General features: G+C 40.7%; 1 protein-coding gene across 5 annotated transcripts in view; it reads left to right on the top strand.

Moving 5' to 3' along the window:
- Nucleotides 1–5,563: 5,563 nt before the first annotated feature.
- The window catches only part of LOC121877411 (cryptochrome-2-like), a 43,624-nt gene continuing 27,628 nt past the window's right edge, over nt 5,564–21,559 (top strand). For 3 of the 5 annotated variants that reach the window (XM_042383203.1, XM_042383194.1, XM_042383172.1), the window contains exons 1-5: nt 5,623–5,665; nt 7,678–7,781; nt 11,581–11,714; nt 15,621–15,815; nt 20,299–20,474. In XM_042383203.1, coding sequence (XP_042239137.1) covers nt 7,695–7,781; nt 11,581–11,714; nt 15,621–15,815; nt 20,299–20,474 — 592 coding nt within the window. In that variant the 5' untranslated portion in view covers nt 5,623–5,665; nt 7,678–7,694. Of the gene's footprint in view, nt 5,666–6,520; nt 6,655–7,677; nt 7,782–11,580; nt 11,715–15,620; nt 15,816–20,298; nt 20,475–21,559 lie in introns of those variants that run through there. The other 2 variants (XM_042383179.1, XM_042383186.1) reach the window with 2 other exon arrangements.

Below are 21,559 nucleotides of genomic sequence, written 5' to 3'. Positions count from 1 at the left end.
CATTTTACACTAAAAATATGAATTTTTGTGAAAGATCACTGCAGAATTAATGATAAAATGTTAGGTTGGTAAGCCATGGAGTAGTTCTTTAATTTAACAGACACAATTTTATTACACTCTGGTCTATTACTATGAGTAAAGAATACTGTTCTTGGTCTCTTTGGATATTTTATAATAGTTTTAACTAACAGACTAATTAAATAATTTATCAGTTAAGATCAGCTATGATGAACATTCACTCGCTCCTGTTGTCTTACACTAATGATGAAAACCTTGGATGTGGCTTTAGGGAGTAGGGAAGGAAGGGAAACACACTGCCTGCTACCCCTATATTGAAGTAGTCTGAAACGACGGAGGGAAGCTCTAATCCATTCACTAAAGTTTCCTAGAAATGCATAACATTTCAATCGTGTGATACTAGAGTTTTCCTTGTAAATTTTCGTACATCGCCAGCAGTTGTGCCTTCACTAAACGCATGTTAATAAATTCTTTCACAGGATATTTTGTATTGTAAAGACAGACGTGAAATTGGTGATCAGATTTATTGTAGGAAGACCTAAATTTAATTCATTTTCGACTGATTAGTTTATATATTTTGGTTGTGCATATTCAGTAGGGCTAAGTAGTTTTCTTTGAACTGCCATATATCTAATATAACATTTAATTGACCTCGTTTTGAAAATAAATTTTAAGTACATAACTAGAAGACAACTTTTATTTACCGTTTCGGGTTGCAATGGATTCAGGCGCCCAGTGGGCGAAAAACTCCGTATAAGACACGAGGTCAACTGCAATGTAAATTGCAAAGAAACCACAAAAAATTTCAAGACGTGGGTTGGGTCAAATGATGAGCAGGACAGGAGGATGTATGCAAAAGCCAGAAACCAAGCAAAGATAGAATGTAGAAGGGCTGAAAAGGAGTTCCAGAGGCTGGTTGCAAGCGAGGTCAAGTCAAACCCAAAGGCGTTTTACCGCTATGCAAATTCGAAATTATAAACGCGAGTAGGAGTATCACACCTGAAGCTTGAAGATGGTAGTTACGCAGATTCTGGCGAGGATAAAGCTGAGGCATTGAACAGCTTCTTTTCCTCGGTGTTCACAAGAGAGGATGCGATTAACCGTCTTACGTTTAAGGACAGACGGTTCGACACAGCACTGACCCACATTGTGTTCACAGAAGAGGGTATTAGAAATATACTGTCAAAGCTAAAGGTCCATAAGAGTCCCGGCCTTAACATGGTGCATCCTAGAGTGCTAAGAGAGTTGTGCAACGAGCTTGCCGAGCCCCTGAAGATCCTGTTTTGTAAATGACTAGATGAGCAAAGGTCCCCAGTGAATGGAAAGTGGCATATGTGAGTCCTATCTTCAAGAAGGGCGATCGTCACTCCACAAACAACTATAGACCGGTGAGCCTGACCAGCATAATATGTTAAGTACTTGAGAGTATTATCAGAGATGCTGCGATGGAACATCTACTACGAAACAACCTTGTAAAGGATTGCCAACACGGTTTTATGCCGGGGCGCTCCTGCTTAACACAATTGCTCAAGGTATTGGCTATTTGGACCCATATTCTGGAACGGGGTGGTAATATCGACAATATTTACCTAGATTTTGCCAACGCTTTCGACCGTGTACCCCACGAAAGGCTGAAAATCAAACTGGAAGGGCACGGAATTCGGAGAACTGTCCTAGCGTAAATAGAAGACTTTCTACATGACCGCAAGCAGTGTGTTGTGATTAATGGCACGAAATCATCATCCGTAACTGTCACAAGAGGGGTACCAAAGGGCAATGTGATGGGCTCGCTGTTGTTTGTTTGTTTCATAAATGACATGCCTGACGTTGTACACTCCTCCATACAAATGTTTGCCGATGACGCCAAGTTATTTCGGGAAATCAAGAAGCAAGTGGACTGTGAAGAGCTGCAGAAGGACCTCTGTGGACTCCAAGAATGGTCGAAGAAATGGCTGCTAAGATTCAATGTCATGAAGTGTAAGAGAATGCACCTGGGGCGTACCATCGGTAAGGAGGCGTATCATATGTCCCAACAGGATGAAGAAACTGCACTATTTGAGACTGAACGTGAGAAGGCCCTAGGTGTGTACTGTACAGTATGTTGACAATAAGCTGAAGTTCTCGGGCCATTGCGAGAAGAAGGTAAATCAAGCAAATAAATTATTGGGTCTGATAAGAAGGTCGTTCAGATATCTAGACGGTCCATTCCTCGTAACGATTTTCAAGAGTGAAGTGCTTCCCCATCTGGAGTACTGTCACCCCATCTGGTCCCCGAGATATGCTAGGAACTGTCAGTTGGTTGAAAATGTTCAAAGGAGGGCCACCAGACTGGTGCCTGCACTTCGGCACCTCAGCTAACCTGAGAGATTGGAGCGTCTGAACTTGCCTAGCTTATACTACAGACGGGCAAGGGGGGACCCAATTGAGGTGTGTAAGCATCTCAAGGGGCACTACTCAGTCGAGTGTCCTTGCTTGGAGCTAGGAGACGCTCGCCCCACAAGGGGTCACACTTCAAGATTGAAGAAGCTGCAAGTCCAGAAAACTGTGAGGGCAAACGTTTTCGGAGTGAGAGTTGTGAACTCTTTGAAACAATCTACCAGAAAGTGTTGTGACGGCACCGAGTGTGAGCTCTTTCAAGACCAGACTTGACCAACACTGGAGGGGTTCAGGTGCATTCAGGAGCCGGTGCATGCCCAGTACTTGCCAACAGTGCGTAACAGAGACGTGACCGATCGCCCAAGCGGCTAACGAGCCGATCATTTGGTGAAGAAGATAAAAAAAAGGAAAAGTAATCACCTGAGAAACCTGTACTGTTGATCACCTGAGACTCCTGTACCTTTGATCACCTGAGACTCCTGTACCCTTGATCACCTGAGACACCTGTACTCTTGATCACCTGAGACTCCTGTACCTTTGATCACCTGTGACTCCTGCACCCTTGATCACCTGAGACACCTGTACCCTTGATCACCTGAGACACCTGTCCCCTTGATCACCTGAGACTCTTGCATCCTTGATCACCTGAAACACCTTCACCCTTGATCACCTGAAACACCTTCACCCTTGATCACCTGAGACTCTTGTACCCTTGATCACCTGAGACTCTTGCATCCTTGATCATCTGAGACTCCTGTACCTTTGATCACATGAGACTCCTGTATCCTTGATCACCTGAGACACCTGTACTCTTGATCACCTGAGACTCCTGCACCCTTGATCACCTGAGACTCCTGTACCTTTGATCACCTGAGACTCCTGCACCCTTGATCACCTGAGACTCCTTTACCCGTAATCATCTGAGTCTCCTGTACCCACGCATGGAGCAGCCAGGATCTAACCACAAAGTATAAAACATGAGGAAGTTGTTATTAGAATAATTAAATATGTGTGTCCTCTATTCAAACTAAGAAATTGCCACGTCACAAATAATTATAGACAGGTGAGCTTGACCAGCAGAGTGTATTAGTGTGTAAATTACTAGTTGTCTGACACCCTTTTCTTTTTTAGTGGCACCCTCCACGGTGAGCTGCAGGAGGTTTAAGGTTCTGTTCAATAGATTATGTTGTCTAGAGACAATTTAAGGTAGAGGTACTAAGATTTGACAAAGAGAACCTTAAGATTTATTTTGGTGTTTACTGGTTGATCATACGTTACAGAGAAGGGGAGGAACAGCAACAACTGGAAACAGCTGATACTCAACAATAACTAGCTGATATGAAATATGTAGTTTTTTATTGAATGGCATTACATACTATACATATCAGGTGCCAGATATGCATTATAATCTACAATTTGCAACAATTTGCAAGAAATAATCAAATTGTCCATGTTTATATATGCAAGTAACATATTTGAACCGAGGAGTCACAACTCAAGGTTGAAGAAGTCTAAAGTCCAGAAAACTGTATAACAGACGTGACCGACGAGTCCGACTAATTACCCAAATGTAGCCGCAATGAAGTCAAATAATGGTCCTACAAGAATAAATCGGACTGTCAATCACTTCTCGACTGGTATTTGGTGTCACGAAGTCACAAAAAATTGGTAATCTTAATTTAATCTGAGTTAATAGATCGAGTGCATGTACCTAACCTAACCTAACACAACTCAGATTAAATTAGGTTTACCAATTTTTTGTGACTTTATGACACCAAATAATAATCGAGAAGTGATTCACAGCCCGATTTACGCTTGTAGGACCATCATTTGACTTCAGTGCGACTACATTTGGGTAATTAGTCGGACCGTGACCTGACCCCCGACCGCCTACGAGGCTATCGAGCCGATCAGTGGCGAAGAGGATAAAAGTAAAAGTATTGTGGGGTTATGAGATATTGGTTCACACTCAGGATGGGATGGAGAAAGGAAACTCACAATGTGCTCTCTGTATACATATTGTATTGGATGTACAATGCAGCTTGTTGCTGGGTAGGCAGCATGGTTACAAGCATTGAGTAGAGAGAGCTGGTTGGTGAGGGTGCCCAGAGGAGGGCACGCAGCTTGAGGGACGCCAAGGTCGCCGGCGGGAGCGGGCGGAGGAGGTGTTTCTTGCTGGTGGCCGTGGGTAGAAAGAAGGTGGTCACAGTGGTGTGAGGTCTTATAAGGCGGGGGTAGGCGTGGGTTGATAGTTGACCCCCGCTCCGTCAGGCGGCGCTGGAGGCGTAGGCTGGGGAATTCGAGAAGGTTCGGCTACTCAGCGACAAACGACACTTGTAGGGGAGGAATCCACTACAGTATATCTGTAACTGTACCTGCGCGCTGTGCCAAGGCGCCAATCTGTCGAGAGGCGGTGCGGCGGGCAGTGGGCTGGTGAAGGTATGGCTGCTATGGCATTACCCATTTGTATGCCAAATTCAAGGGCAGATCCTGGGGGTCCAGACCCGGCCCTTTCCATCCGAAAATTCCAAGACATTGTCTTTAATGCAGTATTGTATAGTAAACAGTAATTACCTAAGAATGTCTCCTAATATCAAGTGCACATGGCTTCAAAATGACCTCAAAATGCCCATGTTATTACCAATATGACAATGGGCAGATTTAAAAATTAAATTAAATAAAAATTCCGGAGGCTTACAGCTGGGGTGGGCTCTCTGCTCGCCCTGTAACCCTACCCAAAACTTCTTGGACCCCTCTTTTGAGATTTCTGGATCTGCCCCTGCAACTTTATTGAATAAACATTCTTCTTCTTCTTCTTCTTCTTCTTCTTCTTCTTATTATTATTATTATTATTATTATTATTATTATTATTATTATTATTATTATTATTATTATTATTATTATTATTATTATTATTACTGATAAGTATAATTATATAGAAATCGTATCGTTTATTAATGAAAAATATTACAGTGTTAAGATAATGCAGTTGTAATAATTTTACGATGATAAATGATGTTTAATATATTGAATATAAACCTAAATTTTCTTATTATGCAAACATTACGTAAGGTTACATTAGACCTCTTCGAAGTTTCTCATTTAAACGTCATCATTTTATAAAGACCAATCAGAACGTAGTTAACTTGGAACTAATTTGCCATTGGCTATAAATTGAACCTCATAGTTTGTTCTGCAGAGCTTAACATTTGTAAACATTGCGTGACGAGTGTCCCGCCACCTTCAACACGGTGAGTGACGCTGCTGGCAGGTAAATGTGAACTCTAGTGACAAGAGTTCCGTATCGAAATCTCTTACATGTGTGTTGTCAGAGTTAGGTTCAACATCTAACAAGATGGTGAAGGTCTCAGTTTTGGGATGTTTTTATTTTTCGATTTTTTCAGTCGATATTAAATTTTAGATTGGATACTTTACTAATTTTTCGTGAGGAAAAGTTACTATTTTATACTGCATACCATTCATCAATAAACTATATATATATATATATATATATATATATATATATATATATATATATATATATATATATATATATATATATATATATATATATATATATATATATATATATATATATATATATATATATAAATATATATATATTTGAGATTATGGGTATTATTATCGTTTCGGTCATGCAGTAGGATAAGTTAACCGGTCCAACTAATTACCCAAATGTAGCCAAATATAGCCGGAATGAAGTCAAATAATGGTCCTAGATGAATAAATCTGACTACTAATCACTTCTTGACTAGTATTTGGTGTCAGAAAGTCACAAAAAATTGGAAAACTTACTTTAATCTGAGTTAATAGATCGCGTGCATGTACCGACGGAGGGAGTAATTACCCAAATGTAGTCGCAATGAAGTCAAATGATGGTCCTACAAGCTTAATTCAGGCTGTGAATCACTTCTCGATTATTATTTGGTGTCATAAAGTCAAAAAAAATTGGCAAACTTAATTTAATCTGAGTTGTGTTAGGTTAGGTGAGGTGAGGTGAGAACAGATTAGATTAGATTAGGTTAGGTACATGCACTTGCTCTATTAACTCAGTTTAAATTAAGTTTACCAATTTTTTGTGACTTTCTGACACCAAATACTAGTCGAGAAGTGATTGGCAGTCCGATTTATTCATCTAAGACCATTATTTGACTTCATTCCGGCTATATTTGGCTACATTTGGGTACATTTGGGTAATTAGTCGGACCCTAAGTTAACCACCGTCCGAGAGAGTATTACGTAAGTTAGATTAGGTTGTAATTATGTTTTACCGATGGTGTTTGATGTATTTTGAACGATTCTGACATACTTCCAGAGGTAAATTTATACTATGAAATCGAAGTTGAAACTATGTTTTTCAAGTGGTTTTTGATGTGTTATGAATGAATTTGACCTTCATTTCTGGCGCAAATTAATAGTTATCTGAGATAAGGTCCCCCCTCCCATCTCAGAATCTAGATATTTGCAATAAAAATCAAGGGAAATTGTGTTCAAAGCATATAAAAAACATTGGAAAAACAGTTTTGAACCTAACTTAACCTAACCTAACCTGGGGCTCCACAGTCGTTTAATGTTCTGGGTGTGTACCGCCACATATGAACATACATTATAATATTTTTGATATCTAGCTTATTCATAATTAGCACCAGAAATGCCATTGAAGATAGGTGTATTACAATTGTCAGAACTACTGATTGCAGCTATAAAATTCCTGAGATTCGTTTAGTGGCAACAAGTGAAACAATAACCTTCTAAATAGGTGGATAAAAGAAATTATAATTTTACCTGTTAAGTTAGGTTGAAATTATGGTTTTCCGACAGTGTTTGATGTGTTTTGAACGACTTTTGAAGCATAGCTGAGGATAAGGCATGTACTGTAATTTAAATCTTAATTGTGAAGTGGGTAAATTAGCATTACCTGTATCATGATTTTATTTCACAGTGTTGGGAGTGAGACCTAGAGCAACACCAGTGACCACCACATACTCACCAGCATCAAAATGCCATGAGACTTCTAACTTAGTACAGTAGTACTGTGTACTCTTACTGATGGATTTCCTTGTTGTGTTTGGGTTAAGCACATCACTATCACTTCCTGGGCACCTTGCCCCCATCCTGGGATAATTTGTAGTATGTATGGAGAAACAATGAAGGGAATATGTTCTGTAAATCAGGAAGACCCTAGAAAAACCCTGGTGGTATGAATTTTTATCAATTTTATATGAGCTCAAATTGTTTTGATTTATTCAATTTACTTTGCAGATTGATTAGGCAAATAGATGTTGAAAAAAATGACTACCATACACTGGTTCCGTAAAGGATTGCGTCTTCATGACAATCCAGCACTACTGGCGTCTGTAGAAGAAGTAAGTCCCTTTAAACATACAGTAGGTTCTTGTTTAACTTTGCCCCCAACAAAGTTGTTTCGTTATAACGTCGCTACTCTTAAGGTACCCATGATTCGGACAACGTCCCGCCGATTCGGTACACTATAACGTCTTAACGGACTACTTGTAAAGGCGCATCACCCTTTCTCACCTAGTCAGAGCGGGAGGAGAAGCCACCCTCCGGGTCTCAGTGACTCACCACCCTCCTCTTCTCCCGCCCTCCTCCTCCTCTCCCACCCCCCTCCTCTCCACTACCCACCACACACTTGCTCCTCCTCTGCCCATCAGTGAGTTCAGTACAAAATGATCTAGTATATTTATCTTTTTGGATGTATAATACTGTATATACTATTTAAAAAAAATCCATTGAATTTATGTATACGTATATGTAATGAATTTTATGGGGCAAAGGGAAGCTGGGGAACGCAATTCCCGTATTTTATCTGTTTCCTATGGGGAAAATTGATTCAGTTAACGTTGTTTCAGTTAAAGTCGCGGTTTTCAGGAACGGAACCACGACGTTAAGCGAGGACTTACTGTACTGTATTTCTCTGATGATTGTCAGTCTCTTTTCTTTCATATAATACTGTATACCATTTTACACATTTAAATAGTAATACCCGCACTGTACTTAAAGCCTTTGGTTACTGTATGTATCATCCAGACAATTCTGAAAATTGAATAGCCAGGAAAATAAGGATGTTGGTTTTGCTATCACAAAAAGTAGAAAATAATTTAAAGATTTACTCTAACTTCTGAGAATCATAGACCAATTAAAAAAGTGAAAGATCACTTTGTAAGGGTGCTAACCAATATAGCAAACATCCCCAAGTGAGAGGTTACAAGTTATACTGTGACACTGTCATGCACTACCAAGTTTGAGGGACAGGGTTTTTTTTTTATTATACAGGTTGTACCTCTCTAGTCCGGCATTCTGTGGTCCGGAAACTCCCGTGGTCCGGAAAGATTTTAGTTTGTCCAATAGGTAGATAGGGAGCTTTTTTTCTCTTTTTTTTTTAAACTTATCTGAATTATTATTATTATTATTACAGGAGTATTAAATTTTCGCCCCTCAGGCCCCAATGTGGGTCAGTGACCTATGTCCGGGTGGGCTAATCCCCGTAAAAAAAAACAACAAAGCTGCGGGAAATTAAGGTTTGTTTACTTCCGGCAGTTCGGCTGCTCTCTCTCTCTCTCTGCTTGTCTATACAGAGTTCAACATTTAACCCTTCAATATATATGAGCAGTCAATAAGTGTTGCTTTCATAATCTTATGTAGAGTAATGACTATATGTTTTCACATGTGCACACTTACATACGCGCAGTCTCACTTTTTTCTTTATCATTAATGGTTAGCTACTTATTTATTGTTCCATTTATTAACATTAAATAACATTACTTCAAACAACCATATTAAATTTTTTACATTAATTTTACTACAGCTACAAGCAGGGTCTTACTTTCTTCAGTTTTATATCAGTCACTGGTTTTGTAAGCATTAACGAAAACAATGCCAGTAGCCGTCTCGTCTCCTCGTGTGTTTTAATATTCCACGTATTATTAATGAATTGTACAGTATTGTTCATTTTGCACACACAAACATTAATTCAATAAAAAAAATGAGAAACATTAATTAAAATATATATAAACAGTAAATAAGTGTTGCTTTCATATTCTTATGTAAAGTAATGACGATATGTTTTCACGTGTGTGCACTTACAGTACATATGCGATCTCTCTTTTTTTCTTTACCATTATCGTTAGCTACTTCTATTGTTCCATTTAGTAACATTAAATAACATTACTTAAAACAACCATATTAATTTTACTACAGCTACAACCAGGGTCTTATTTTCTTCAGTTTTATATGTAGAACCAGTCAGTCACTGGTTTTGTAAACAACGAAAACAAAGCCGTCTCGTCTCCTCGTGTGTTTTAATATTCTACGTATTTATAATGAATTGTATTGCTCATTTTGCAGACATAAACATTAATTCAATCAAAAAGACATTCAGTAATAAACAATAATGAATCCTTTGTACATAAGAGAAATGACGCTGTTTACACGATTGTGCACGTCTGAACATTGGTGAGCCGTTCAAACCCGTTGAAATTCGAGTTTCCACCGTCAAAATTTTGAATTGTTTTGTTTTTTGTGTGTTCCAATAAAAAACGTTGAATTAAAAACTCGCAAAATTTGAGAAGCTACTGTACGACATTTAACCCTTCAATATGTCTTCAAAGTGACCATGAAGCAGAGAAAGTGGTGCTAGTGCTTCCAAGCATAAGCACAAGTCACTATCTATCCAGGAAAAGGGTGAATTTCCATGGTCCGGCACCGGTCAGGTCCCGAGGTTGCCGGACTAGAGAGGTACAACCTGTACCTGGCAATATAGGTCGAAGGATGAGGCTTTCTCAATACCGATAATTAATCTTTTTACAATATTAAAAATGAAAGTAACCTTGTACAGTATACTACCTAGAGTCACAAACTGTACTGTATTCTGTGTTTTGCTGGTCTTCTTTTAGAAGTCTTGAGTTGAGTTGATGACTTTAGCTGAGGACTGTGCCCCTTTGATCCAGAATGTATTAAATAATACTTTCCTCTTAGAAAGGCAAGAGATGAAGCAAAACTCTGTAAGTCTTGTGCTCTAGCCATGTACGTATTGAAATGGATTGGTAGGGTGTCTACAGTTCCCCCATGTTTAAAATTTCCCCCTATTTTATATCTATTTTTCAATTTTTTTAATACATACACTGTATATAGCTGAACTGTATTTATCTTCATTTCTGGTACAACTATTAATCACGGTGATTTCATCCTCATACAGAAATTTTTATTTAAATTCCACAAAACAACTCTTCACAAAAGTAGTACACTATTAAAACATATTTCAGTACAGTAAATCCTTGCTATTTGTGAATTTGCGATTCACAATTTCGACTTCACAGTAAGCAGATGGTGGCTAGCTTATGAGCCTCTCCCGTAGCACAACGAGTCACCCCCACTCACCCACAGCATCTCTTCTCCCTTGGTTTGCACTCAACCATTACCTGTGATGCACCATCTCTTGTGTTGTACTCAAAACTTTTGTATTTCTGTGTTAAATGGCCCCTAAAAGACTGCCTAGTGTCAGTGCTAGTGATGTGAGTGGAGTGGAACATTTAGAGACCTCAAAGCCAAGAGGAAACAACTACCAATCACGATGTTTTTCAAGAAAGCCACTCGCCCATCTGATTCGTTTCCTTCACCTACTTGGTCAGCTGTTGCTGCCACTCCACCACCCACCTCCCCACGAGACATCACATACCCACCTTGCGCCTCTCCACCACCTGTCTCCCAACCAACCACCACTTTCTCACCCTCTTCCAACAGTGATCCTGATGATCTCCCTATGCTTCAGAAACCAGATTTCATTCTATTGTGTAGTACACTTTATCAAGCTCCAAACTTCCAAATACAAAGGGGAGTAGTATTGGTGACTTAAGTTTCTCATACACTGTATATAGGTATACAGTAGTGCACTAAGGTAGTATAAGTTGGTATTTGCGGTTTTGTCAATTCGCGCCATTCCTTGGAACCTAACCCCCACGAATAGTGACGGTTTACAGTACTGTAATATAGTTTTTTTATGTAGTCCAGTAATTCCCTTGGTAAGAATATTTTTTATCATGAGAAATTTACACCATACTGTACATAAAAATTGGTTTGATTTATTAGTACTTTGTGTACACATTGTAGTACAGGTATATACTGAATACACAATTTTACCCCTAGAACTGTGAGCTACGACCATTATTTATCCTGGACCCATGGTTTGTGACCAATGCTCGGGTGGGAAGTAATAGGTGGCGATTCTTGGCACAGACACTTGCTGATTTGGATATTAAGCTGCGGGACCTGGGATCGAGGTAAGATTGAGAGCATGTGTGCATTATTGCAGAGCAGAAGTATAAAAACCAGAGTGAGGACTTAAAATTAAAAAAAAATAACAGTGTAATATTATTACAAGGATGGATTTGGATGATTATAGTCATGGATAGTACTGTACATACAGTATTTGAGTACAGTACAGTACAGTATATAGAATGATAATGTTGTATTCAGGAACTGGTTAAGATATTTCAGTTCTGTACTTATGTTAGTAATATGGGGTACCAAACAATATTGTGTTTATGAAATTTAATATTGAAAAAAAATTCACAGGAAAGAAGGAAAAGCCCACAGAGAATGGAGGTTTAATATCTGAATGTAATACAGTACAGTCAACCCTCACTTTACGCGGTCCCACATTCCGCGTTTCCACGTTTAAGCGGTGCCCTGCCGTAACCTAACATGCTCACATTCCGCGGTGCGTGTACCCCATTACGCGGAGAGCGGCTGGCGAGCCGCGCCATTTTTGGATCCAAACCTCCCGCCATCCGCCATGTTGTGTAAGCGGTGCGAACATGGTGCGCACAAGGTCGCCCAGTCATCAAAACATTACCAGTTCTTCACCCGCCACCCACCACAGCCGGCCCAAGTCAGTGATAGTGATAATTATAGTGAGGATATGGACTTATATGAACTTTGGGGGGTTTGACAAAGAGGCCCTACAAGCCTCTCTGGTGGATAGATACAAGTGATACAGGTGATACAGGTGAGGGCTAATAATCTGCCCTCTGCCTCGGAACCAACCGCCCATCCCCGTGTGCCCAGCCATCTTTTCTACTAATGTAAGTGTTAAAAAACCTAATATTATTGATATTTCTCTTAATTATTAATTGTGTGTGCATACCATCATAAAGTTAAGATAATATTTTTACTCCAACATAGTTGTGTGTCGTCAAAAAGTGGAGTTTGGGGGTCGGCCCGGACTCTATTTCAATTAATCCCATATGTTATGTTATTTACTTTACGCGTTCCTCACTTTCCGCGGCACCCTGTGGGTTACATTAACCGCGTAAAGTGAGGGTTGACTGTAGTTGCATTTAGTATTGTAATTACTGTAGTTGAAAGTGTAAATTATATTTACATTTTCCAAGAACAGAGGGGCATTAACAGACTAAGTGAATGTCAGTGTTGTGAGAAAGGAGAGGTGAAGTTGATCACATAATTCCTGATGACTTAATCTATAAAGAATTTTGTTGGTGTTCCTTTGAATATACAGTGAACCCTCACTTTACGAGGTTAATTCAACCCACGGCGGCCCGCGTAAAGTGAACAACATAACATATGGGATTAATTGAAATAGAGACCGGGCCGACCCCCAAACTCCACTTTTTCCCGACACAATACGTACGTTTTACTAAAAATAACCTCTTAACTTTATGATGGTATTCACCCACACATAATATAGAAGGGAACAGTCAATAAGAGAAGAATAAAATGAAGGTGAGGTTAGAAAAAAACAAGGCTGGGGTTAAGTAGAAGAGATGGGTCGGCGTAGGGGAATGGAAGCTGGTTCCGAGGCAGAGGGCAGGCTACTGGCCCTCAGGTGAGTCTTCATCAGTGTCATCCACACTTACTAGTGCCTCCCTGACAAACCCCTCAAAGTCATCATCACTGTCTCTACCTCTGTCACTATCACTGGCTTGGGCTGGCTGTGGTGGGTTGCGGGCGAAGAACTCTGTTATGCTTTGCTGACGGCTGGTGTTTATGTTGTCGTGATAAACCTTAATGTAGTGCTCCATAGTCTGCAACAGCTGGGTAGTGAAGATTTCATACCTCTTTGCGTCAGGGTCGTCGGAAAGGAGGCGCTTGGCTTTCTCGATACACTTGATGGCACCCCTAACATTACTATGGGATAAGCGGCATTCTTCTTGGGATGACTCACCACCTGCCTCTTCACTGACGTCATCATCATCTACCATCTCGTCGGTAGTCACATCAGGATCCCTTATCACCTCCAGGATGTCGTCGTTGGTGGTCTCGGAGAAGCCTGCAGCTGTAACACTCTGCGCAGCTTCTCTGGCAAGGTCCACTGCTACTGCAATAGTCTGAACCTCACCAGTCACAGATTGACTCTGCCTAACGGCCGGAATGCCTTGCAACACATGTCTCCATGCGTGACGAACAGTTGCTACAGACAGCTGATCCCATGCCTCCACCAAGAAGTCCATAGCTTTCTTGACATTGAATGTTCTTCAGAATTGTTTTAAAAGTACTTCTTGCTCTGCCAACTGTTGATCCTCATCATCTTCGCTCTCGGTGTTGGTGTCACTCAGGTTACGCAACTCTTCCTTGGTGTTGGTGTAGTCGTTCAGGAGCTTGAATTTTTTAGTAGAGAATGCAGCTTTTACATTACAGATTAACTCTTGGTCCATGGGCTGTAATATAGACGTAGTGTTGGGAGGAAGGAAGGCCACTTTTACGTTGGGGTGACGATCTAACAGTAGGGGCGAGTGTCCTGGTGCGTTGTCCAGCAGCAACAAAATCTTGAATGGCACATTCTGTTGCTCACAGAATTTCTTCACATCGGGAACGAAACAGTCATCAAACCAGGAGAGGGACAGTGTAGAGAACATCCACGCACGTAAGGACATTTAGCTTGGTCATGTCCATACTCTTGTAGGCGTGCGGCTTGCGTGCTGTGTGGATCACCGATAACTTGAACTTACAGGTACCGGAGGCATTGGTGGTAAACAGGACGGTGATGCGCTCCTGCAACTTCCGGCCCCGACACTTGCTGGCATTCTTCACAACGAAGGTCTTGGAAGGTAGCTTTTTCCAAAAAAGACCAGATTCGTCCATGTTAAACACCTGGTCGTCGGTGTACTGTCCTTCCTCCATAATCTCACGTAAAAACGGAGGAAATTCCCTAGCCGCAACACGGTCAGCACTAGCTTCTTCACCACCAATGTTGATAATGGTAACCACCCAGAGGAAGCATTAAAGGGTTTGGGCTCTGTAATTCCCATCTTTCGTGACACTGCAGCATACAGTTCACGTGCGTACTCCTTAACTGAGCGCGTGTCCACCGCCATGTTCCGTCGTGCCTGACGCACCAAGTAGCTCACAAGTAATTTTTCCGTCTTGAGAAGCACCTGGTTGTGGAAATACTTGATCATAGAAGCACCTGTAGACTTTGTGATGTTCATGTGCTCCTTTATCTTGGCTGCATCCTTCTTAATTGTCCTGATCGTAGACTCGTTAACACCATGCTGGCGCGCGAGATCAACCTGTCTTGTTCCTTTCTCCAACTCTTGTATGATCTTATACTTAATTTCATAGCTTAAGGAACGTCGTGTCTTCTTTGGCTTAGGGCGGCTGGGTCCAGGTAAGGAAAGGTTTCTCTCTGGGGGCAGTGGTCCGGCGGAAGTCATTTTACAGAATAATGGAATCACGTATACATGGTGTGGCCTGGAGGGATGAAACTGCCGCGGCTAGGTCAAGCGTCGTCTTTCCTCCCTCCCTCCCGCGGGTGGACACGTCATATTATTTTAAACCAATCACAGCTAGCAGCGGAGGGAGGTAAGGATGCAAGGCCCAATTACATTCTGATACGTCATATGACATCACTGATAACGCAACAAAGACACACACTGCGCATCCTACTCGCACTGCTTACACAACATGGCGGATGGCGGGAGAGATGGCAGGAGGTTTGGATCCAAAAATGGCGCGGCTCGCCAGCCGCTCTCCGCGTAAAGGGGTACACTCACCGCGGAAAGTGAGCATTCCGGTTTCAGCAGGGTACCGCGTAAACGTGGAAACGCGTAAAGTGGGACCGCGTAAAGCGAGGGCTGACTGTATGGTAAATGTAACTTGTAAGCATACTGTAATGGGTATTATAATGAAATGCTTTCACAGTATTAATCTTTTTGTTTTTTATTTAGGTTGTTCATAGCTCGAGGAACTCCAGAGGAATTATTTCCAAAGCTCTTTAAAGACTGGAATGTTCAGAAACTCACTTGGGAAGTAGATACAGAACCATATTCCTGCATACGAGATGAGAAAATAGAGAAGTTGGCGAAGGATCACAATGTAAAAGTTGTGTGTCGAGTTGGGCACACCCTCTACAGTACTGAAAAGTAAGTTTAGATCTTTAATGCACAATTTTATTTTGGAGATCTTGCAAGAATTTTTTGTGTAGCCTCCATAAAAGGCGTACAGTACAGTAATCATTCCTTATAACGCAAATTCTTTGTAGTGGAAGTTTGATTTAGCTGAAAAATTTTTTGCCGATATTTGTTTCTTCATCGTGGGGAGCCATCTGCTAGAGGAAGGGAGTTTCTGGTAGTGCCCGCGTGGGCTCGCATTATTGCTTTGCGTGGTCACTCATTTTCCCGCTGCACCTCGCCACACATTGTTGTGGTCTCCCTGGTTTACTCGCATTCTCCCAGTGTGTGTGCACGTATACAAGGGGTCCTCGTTATCCATGTTTTTTTCTTTTTTTTTCTTCTTTTTTCTTTCTTTTGGAGAATTAGCCCACCCGGGCACAGGTTGAATGACCCACAACGGGGCATAGGGTGTGAAAAAATAAGAATAGAAAGAAATTAGAAATAGAAAAGAAAAAGGTTATATTAATCTACACCACGCAGATGCCTGAAAACCAGCTTTTTAAAGTGAGACATTATATGAATATGGAAACACAGAAGAAGGCAGAGCATTCCACAGTTTGGTTGTGTGAGGAAAGAAGGATGCACTATAACGGATTATTCTAGTGTGACCGACATCCACAGAGGAACGGTGGGCACTGCTGGCAAATCCACCGAACATTGACCGTTAAAGTACCCGTAAAAGGGAGAGAATGAAGCAACATTGCGGCGCAGAGAAAGGGAAGAAAGATTGTCAACTAGAGAAGGAGAGTTAATAAGATGAAATGCTTTTGATTCCACCCTATCTAACAGTTGGACAAGAAGAGCCACCCCAGATATTAGAGCAGTACTCCAAGTTAGGACGAATGAATCCCTTATATACTTGGAGCAACTGCTCAAGAGTGAAGTAGCTACGGCATCTGTACAGCATTCCCAACTTTCGGGAGGCAGCTTCGGCAATGTTAAGGATGTGTGTGTTAATAAGGACCAGAAAAAAGCCTCTGATAGTGAAACCACTTATAAAGGGGAATTAATTTCCATGAGAATTAATAAGAATTGGGTGTAATCGGGACCATTACATTGTTTGTAAATGACACTCAAATAGATTGTAACAATTCTTGATCATCATCTTCACGAACATTGTTTAAGCCTGCATCTTTTGCTAGACTTGAAATCTCAGTGTGCACTTGGGCAGCATCAAAGCCCTCAAAAGGGTGAACAGTTCTGGATATAAATCCTTCCAGCAACCATTTTTGAGTTGAGGTGAAACTTCTTTCCAAACTTGACCGAGTAGCTGCATACATTGTAAAATATTGAAGTTCTTCCAAAATTGTTACACAATCACTTCACTTCCATCTGTTTCTGTGGTTAATTTTCTGAATGTAAAACATAAATAATATGCCTTAAGACAACGAATGACCATATCCTTGGGCTGCATCACTAATGTTGATTTCAGAAAATTGTCGTGTACTCCGTGCCTTTTGCTGTGACTTCCAAGTCACAGGAAGACAAACTTTGACAAGATTTTTCAATGCCCGTTGAATATCACTGCGAAACACAAGCAAGGGCTTAAGCATAAAGTCACCAGCTGCATTACATCCCACAAGCAAAGTTATGTGGTCTTTAAATGTCTTGAAACCTGGTGCACTGGTTTGTTTTTTGGAGATGCAAGTGTGAGATGGCATACACTTCCATTTGATGCCAGTTACATTGATGTTAAACACCTGCTGTGAGGTGTTGCCGGCTAGCCTTCCTCGGTTATGTTCTTAAGCTTACCAAGAAAGGTTTCAGCTGCTTGGATATTGGCACTAGCAGACTCACCCTGTATCTTGATATTTTTGAAGCTATACCGATTCAGGAAGCAGTGAAACCAACCTTTAGATACACTGAAATCCTTCTCTTTAATAGCTTCCTCCTCTCCCAACTTCTTCCATAGTTCCTTGTGTAACCTTAAAGCCTTCTCTTGGATGAGAGCTAGGCTGACGGGTGTATGCTGGTGGTACAGATCCTCGATCTACGTGGCAAGCCGCCACTCCATACTTTCCATCACATCACTCCTTTGCTACGTTAATCTCACTTCTAAATGTCTCAGTAATGTTGTAGCCCCTGTTTCTATTTCTAGCATTCTTAAATATAGTATGGATGGTCGTTTCAGGCATGTGCATGGCTCATGAGATGTCAGTCACATGCTCACCACTTTTCTTACAATATATCACTTCTAATTTCACGTCTATCCCATAACTACTTTGCTTCCTTTTAGCCACTACACCAACTTATTTCGGTTTGGAACTCATGGATAGAAAATAATTCCAGCAGTGTCACCAAAGGTACAACGAAGTAGACAAAAAATCCTTGGACCACTTCAAAACAATGCTTGTGGACGCAGGCGATTAGTACTGTGCATGCGTAGTGTAGGTGAGGAGTATGGGAGGTGGGAAAGAATTTCAAACGCTTATCCTCTCTATCGATAAATTTCATACTTTGAATCCTCGTAGGTTTGGGAATTTTTAAGTACTGTATAGTTCTACAATTATTTGGCCACATAACTGCGAATCCATGATTAATGAATACTATACACTGATAACGGGGACCCCCTGTATCATTGTCATCATGCCTAATGTGAGTGCTATATCCAGTGATTTTTTGTTTATGTTATTTTGCTAATATCCTTTACTGTATGTATTGTACAGTAGATGAATGTGCAAAATCATAAGATGTGTACATTTGGATGGTTGGGAATGTTCATGGCCTCGTTGGGCATTTTTGCCCTGTTCCGACGATTGTCAGGTGGCTGACAACCTGCTCTTACCCTCTCGGTATTCTTATGAGTGATTTGCAACAGTCTACTTACTGCCTAACCACTCAGCACCTGAAAATAATGAGGGGGTAGGTTCCTAGGAAATCTGTGGATGTAGAATTTCGTGAAGACCAGTCTTTAATACCTTATCTTTAATATTATAGTGAACCATAAAATAGGGACCAAAAATAAATAAAATTAGAAAACTTTATTTAGGCCCTCTAAATACTACACTGGTATGTACAGTTACTTTATGCTAAATCACTAGTAGTTTAGGCTTGGCATAGCCCTTGAAAGCCCTTTTATTTTAGGAGTGGTACACAAGAATGGGCTTTTTTTTCATATCACCAGTAGCATTACCTCCCAACAGAAGCATTAGATCTTTTGAAGCCTTCAATAAGGTGCTGACTTTTCTTCAGTAGAAATAAATATCCTAGCAGGCATGCGTTTCACAACCACGTTGATTGCTGAATCATCTTGGTGGTACGAGTATAGGCAATTAAGGTGCTTTTTAAAAAATCAAACTAACCTTTACTAGCCTGAAATGGTTCGTCTTCAGAACTGCCACCTTGCTGAGCCTGCAAATTACTGTACTGTACAACATTTTTGCCTTCTTTTGAATGATTATTGTGTTACAGTATTTGGCACATTGTGATGGTTCTAGTCTTCAATCCACACACTCAAGAGTAGTTCCATATTAAGCATCACATCACTTCTATGAAAATACAATGTATGAGCATGTGTAGCTGCTTGAGCACTTGCCTTAATTTTGTTTTTTGTCATTATGTATTGTACACACTGTATACCCCCGGTACATAGTAAGCCCTTATGATTTTATAATCTGTCATTAATTTTTCACTTGCATAAAACTTCCATAACACATGAAGCTTTACATATAATGTACTGTAGGGGTCAAAAGTTTACTCTCACCTAAATTGAAGCAGTATCAACCCCAAATGAGATGAAACAGTCAGGGTAAGTCAGTTTGGAGACTCATTAATGTGGTTCAATTTCATCAATGGGAGCAAACTTTTGTCCCCGACTGTACGTGTAATTCTTTTATGAACTCATTTAGCAATAGTACCGCTTTCATTTGAAAAACTGTAATACACTGGACAATCTTGAGTAAGATACTGCCAAACAAGTGTATGGATCATATGTTACTCATTCTTGCAGCTGTAAACAAACCTGGCATATACCCACAAAGAGACTAGCAGATCGTATGCCACACATGTTGATTGTGGACTAACAACAGGGGATGTGTGTGATTTGAAATGTTCAACTCCCTTTAAGTATGTGGAGCTTATGACAAGTGAACTGGCTTTCGGGTTCATCCTTTTGTACATTGACACAATGGCTTTCAAAGCTGTCAGTGACCTGGGATTAGAACTTGCTTCATAATCACTGCTCTGCACCATTTTAGACGGATCTGTCAGGACATCTTACAATACCTATTACTGGAATACAGGTTGCACCCTGGACCAGACAAGCTCTGCTAGGGTGTGTTCCAGTGGGGAAATCACACAGGTCACTTGTTGAATGTGTAATAAACCGTAAAATATGACTAAAAGGTAGAAATAATTTGTTTTTGTACTGTAATTTTTTGAGAATTTTTTTATTTGTTTAAATTCGTTTTCAACTTATTAATATTATGCTCACATTTCTTTTTTGAACTTTCAGAATCATTCAAGCCAATTTGGGTAAAACCCCATTGACATATCAATCCATGCAGAGTTTGGTGAGTAGAATGGGTCACCCACCTAAACCAGTAGATTCACTCAGCAGTCTTCCTGGCAGCTGCAGGATAAACAATGCAATGGCAGTGAATGCCAAATATAATCTACCCACTCTTGCAGGTAAATTATTTTCTTTAATGATCAACTAGGGGTGTGGCAACTGAATGGTTACAGCTACTGATTGGCTCGTCAGCCACTTAGGCAGTTGGTCAAGTCTCTTTTACGTAGCCTTTGGCAAGCACAGCATGCCCTTCAAATTTGCGGGGGTTGGGTTCTCAAAATGGCCGCGAATCGCCAAATCCGCAAATAACATTTGCTGACGGGGGGAGGTTACTTTTTTTTTACTTGTGTACAAAGAAATGTATATTCCCTTTATGTGTTTGCCCTTAGGACAATTATTTCTTTTACTTGTATTGTATATGTGTGTGGTGTATGTACACACACACACACACACACACACACACATACACACACACACACACACACACACACACACACACACACACACAAACAAACACATGTTATAAGAACAACCCAGTCCCAACCATTATAAAAATTATCAACAACTCATAATCAACCAGTGTATGTATTCACTCCCAGTTAATCTTACCTTTTTGCGCCATCACTGTGTTGAAATACTCTGTAGTATTTCCTTCTCTTTCTTCTTAACGTAACAGACAGTTGATTCGTTGTTTTCTTACTCCCGGCCACACGCGACAAAGCTTTGGCCTCTTCTAAGTTTGTCCAGCAGTTGTATCTTCTCCAATAGGGATATGACCTTCTTTTCTCTCTTCACTTGTTTGGGCACCTTCCTACAGCTGGATGAAGGTAGTAAAGGGTGTTTGGGGGCCATCACAAGCACGAGCAGCATAGTTGTCCCGAGAGCAGAGCAGCACACGCGCAAGATGGACAGGTGTTTATCATGGACTGAGGCGGAGCGAGTGTGTATGGGACAACCTCCTGGGACAAGAGAGACACCCTGTGGGATGCCACAAAACTCGCGCTCTTCCCATGCCGGCCGCGAAAATGCCAGCAACTTTAAAACTACCCGCAGACATTCTTGGGTACATCTAGAGTGTCAACTGCAAATAATAGAGGAATGCGAAATAAAAATCCGCCAATTATCCAGGCATGCTGTACATGCCGATTACTTGCCAATAGTGAGTAAAAGAGATGTGACCGACCACCCAAGCGGTTAATGAGCT

The sequence above is a fragment of the Homarus americanus genome, unplaced genomic scaffold (assembly GCF_018991925.1).
Source record: "Homarus americanus isolate GMGI-L3 unplaced genomic scaffold, GMGI_Hamer_2.0 scaffold33468, whole genome shotgun sequence".
NCBI lineage: Eukaryota > Metazoa > Arthropoda > Malacostraca > Decapoda > Nephropidae > Homarus > Homarus americanus.
The sequence above is the reverse complement of the archived record's forward strand: the minus strand, read 5'-3'. Positions and strand labels throughout refer to the sequence as shown.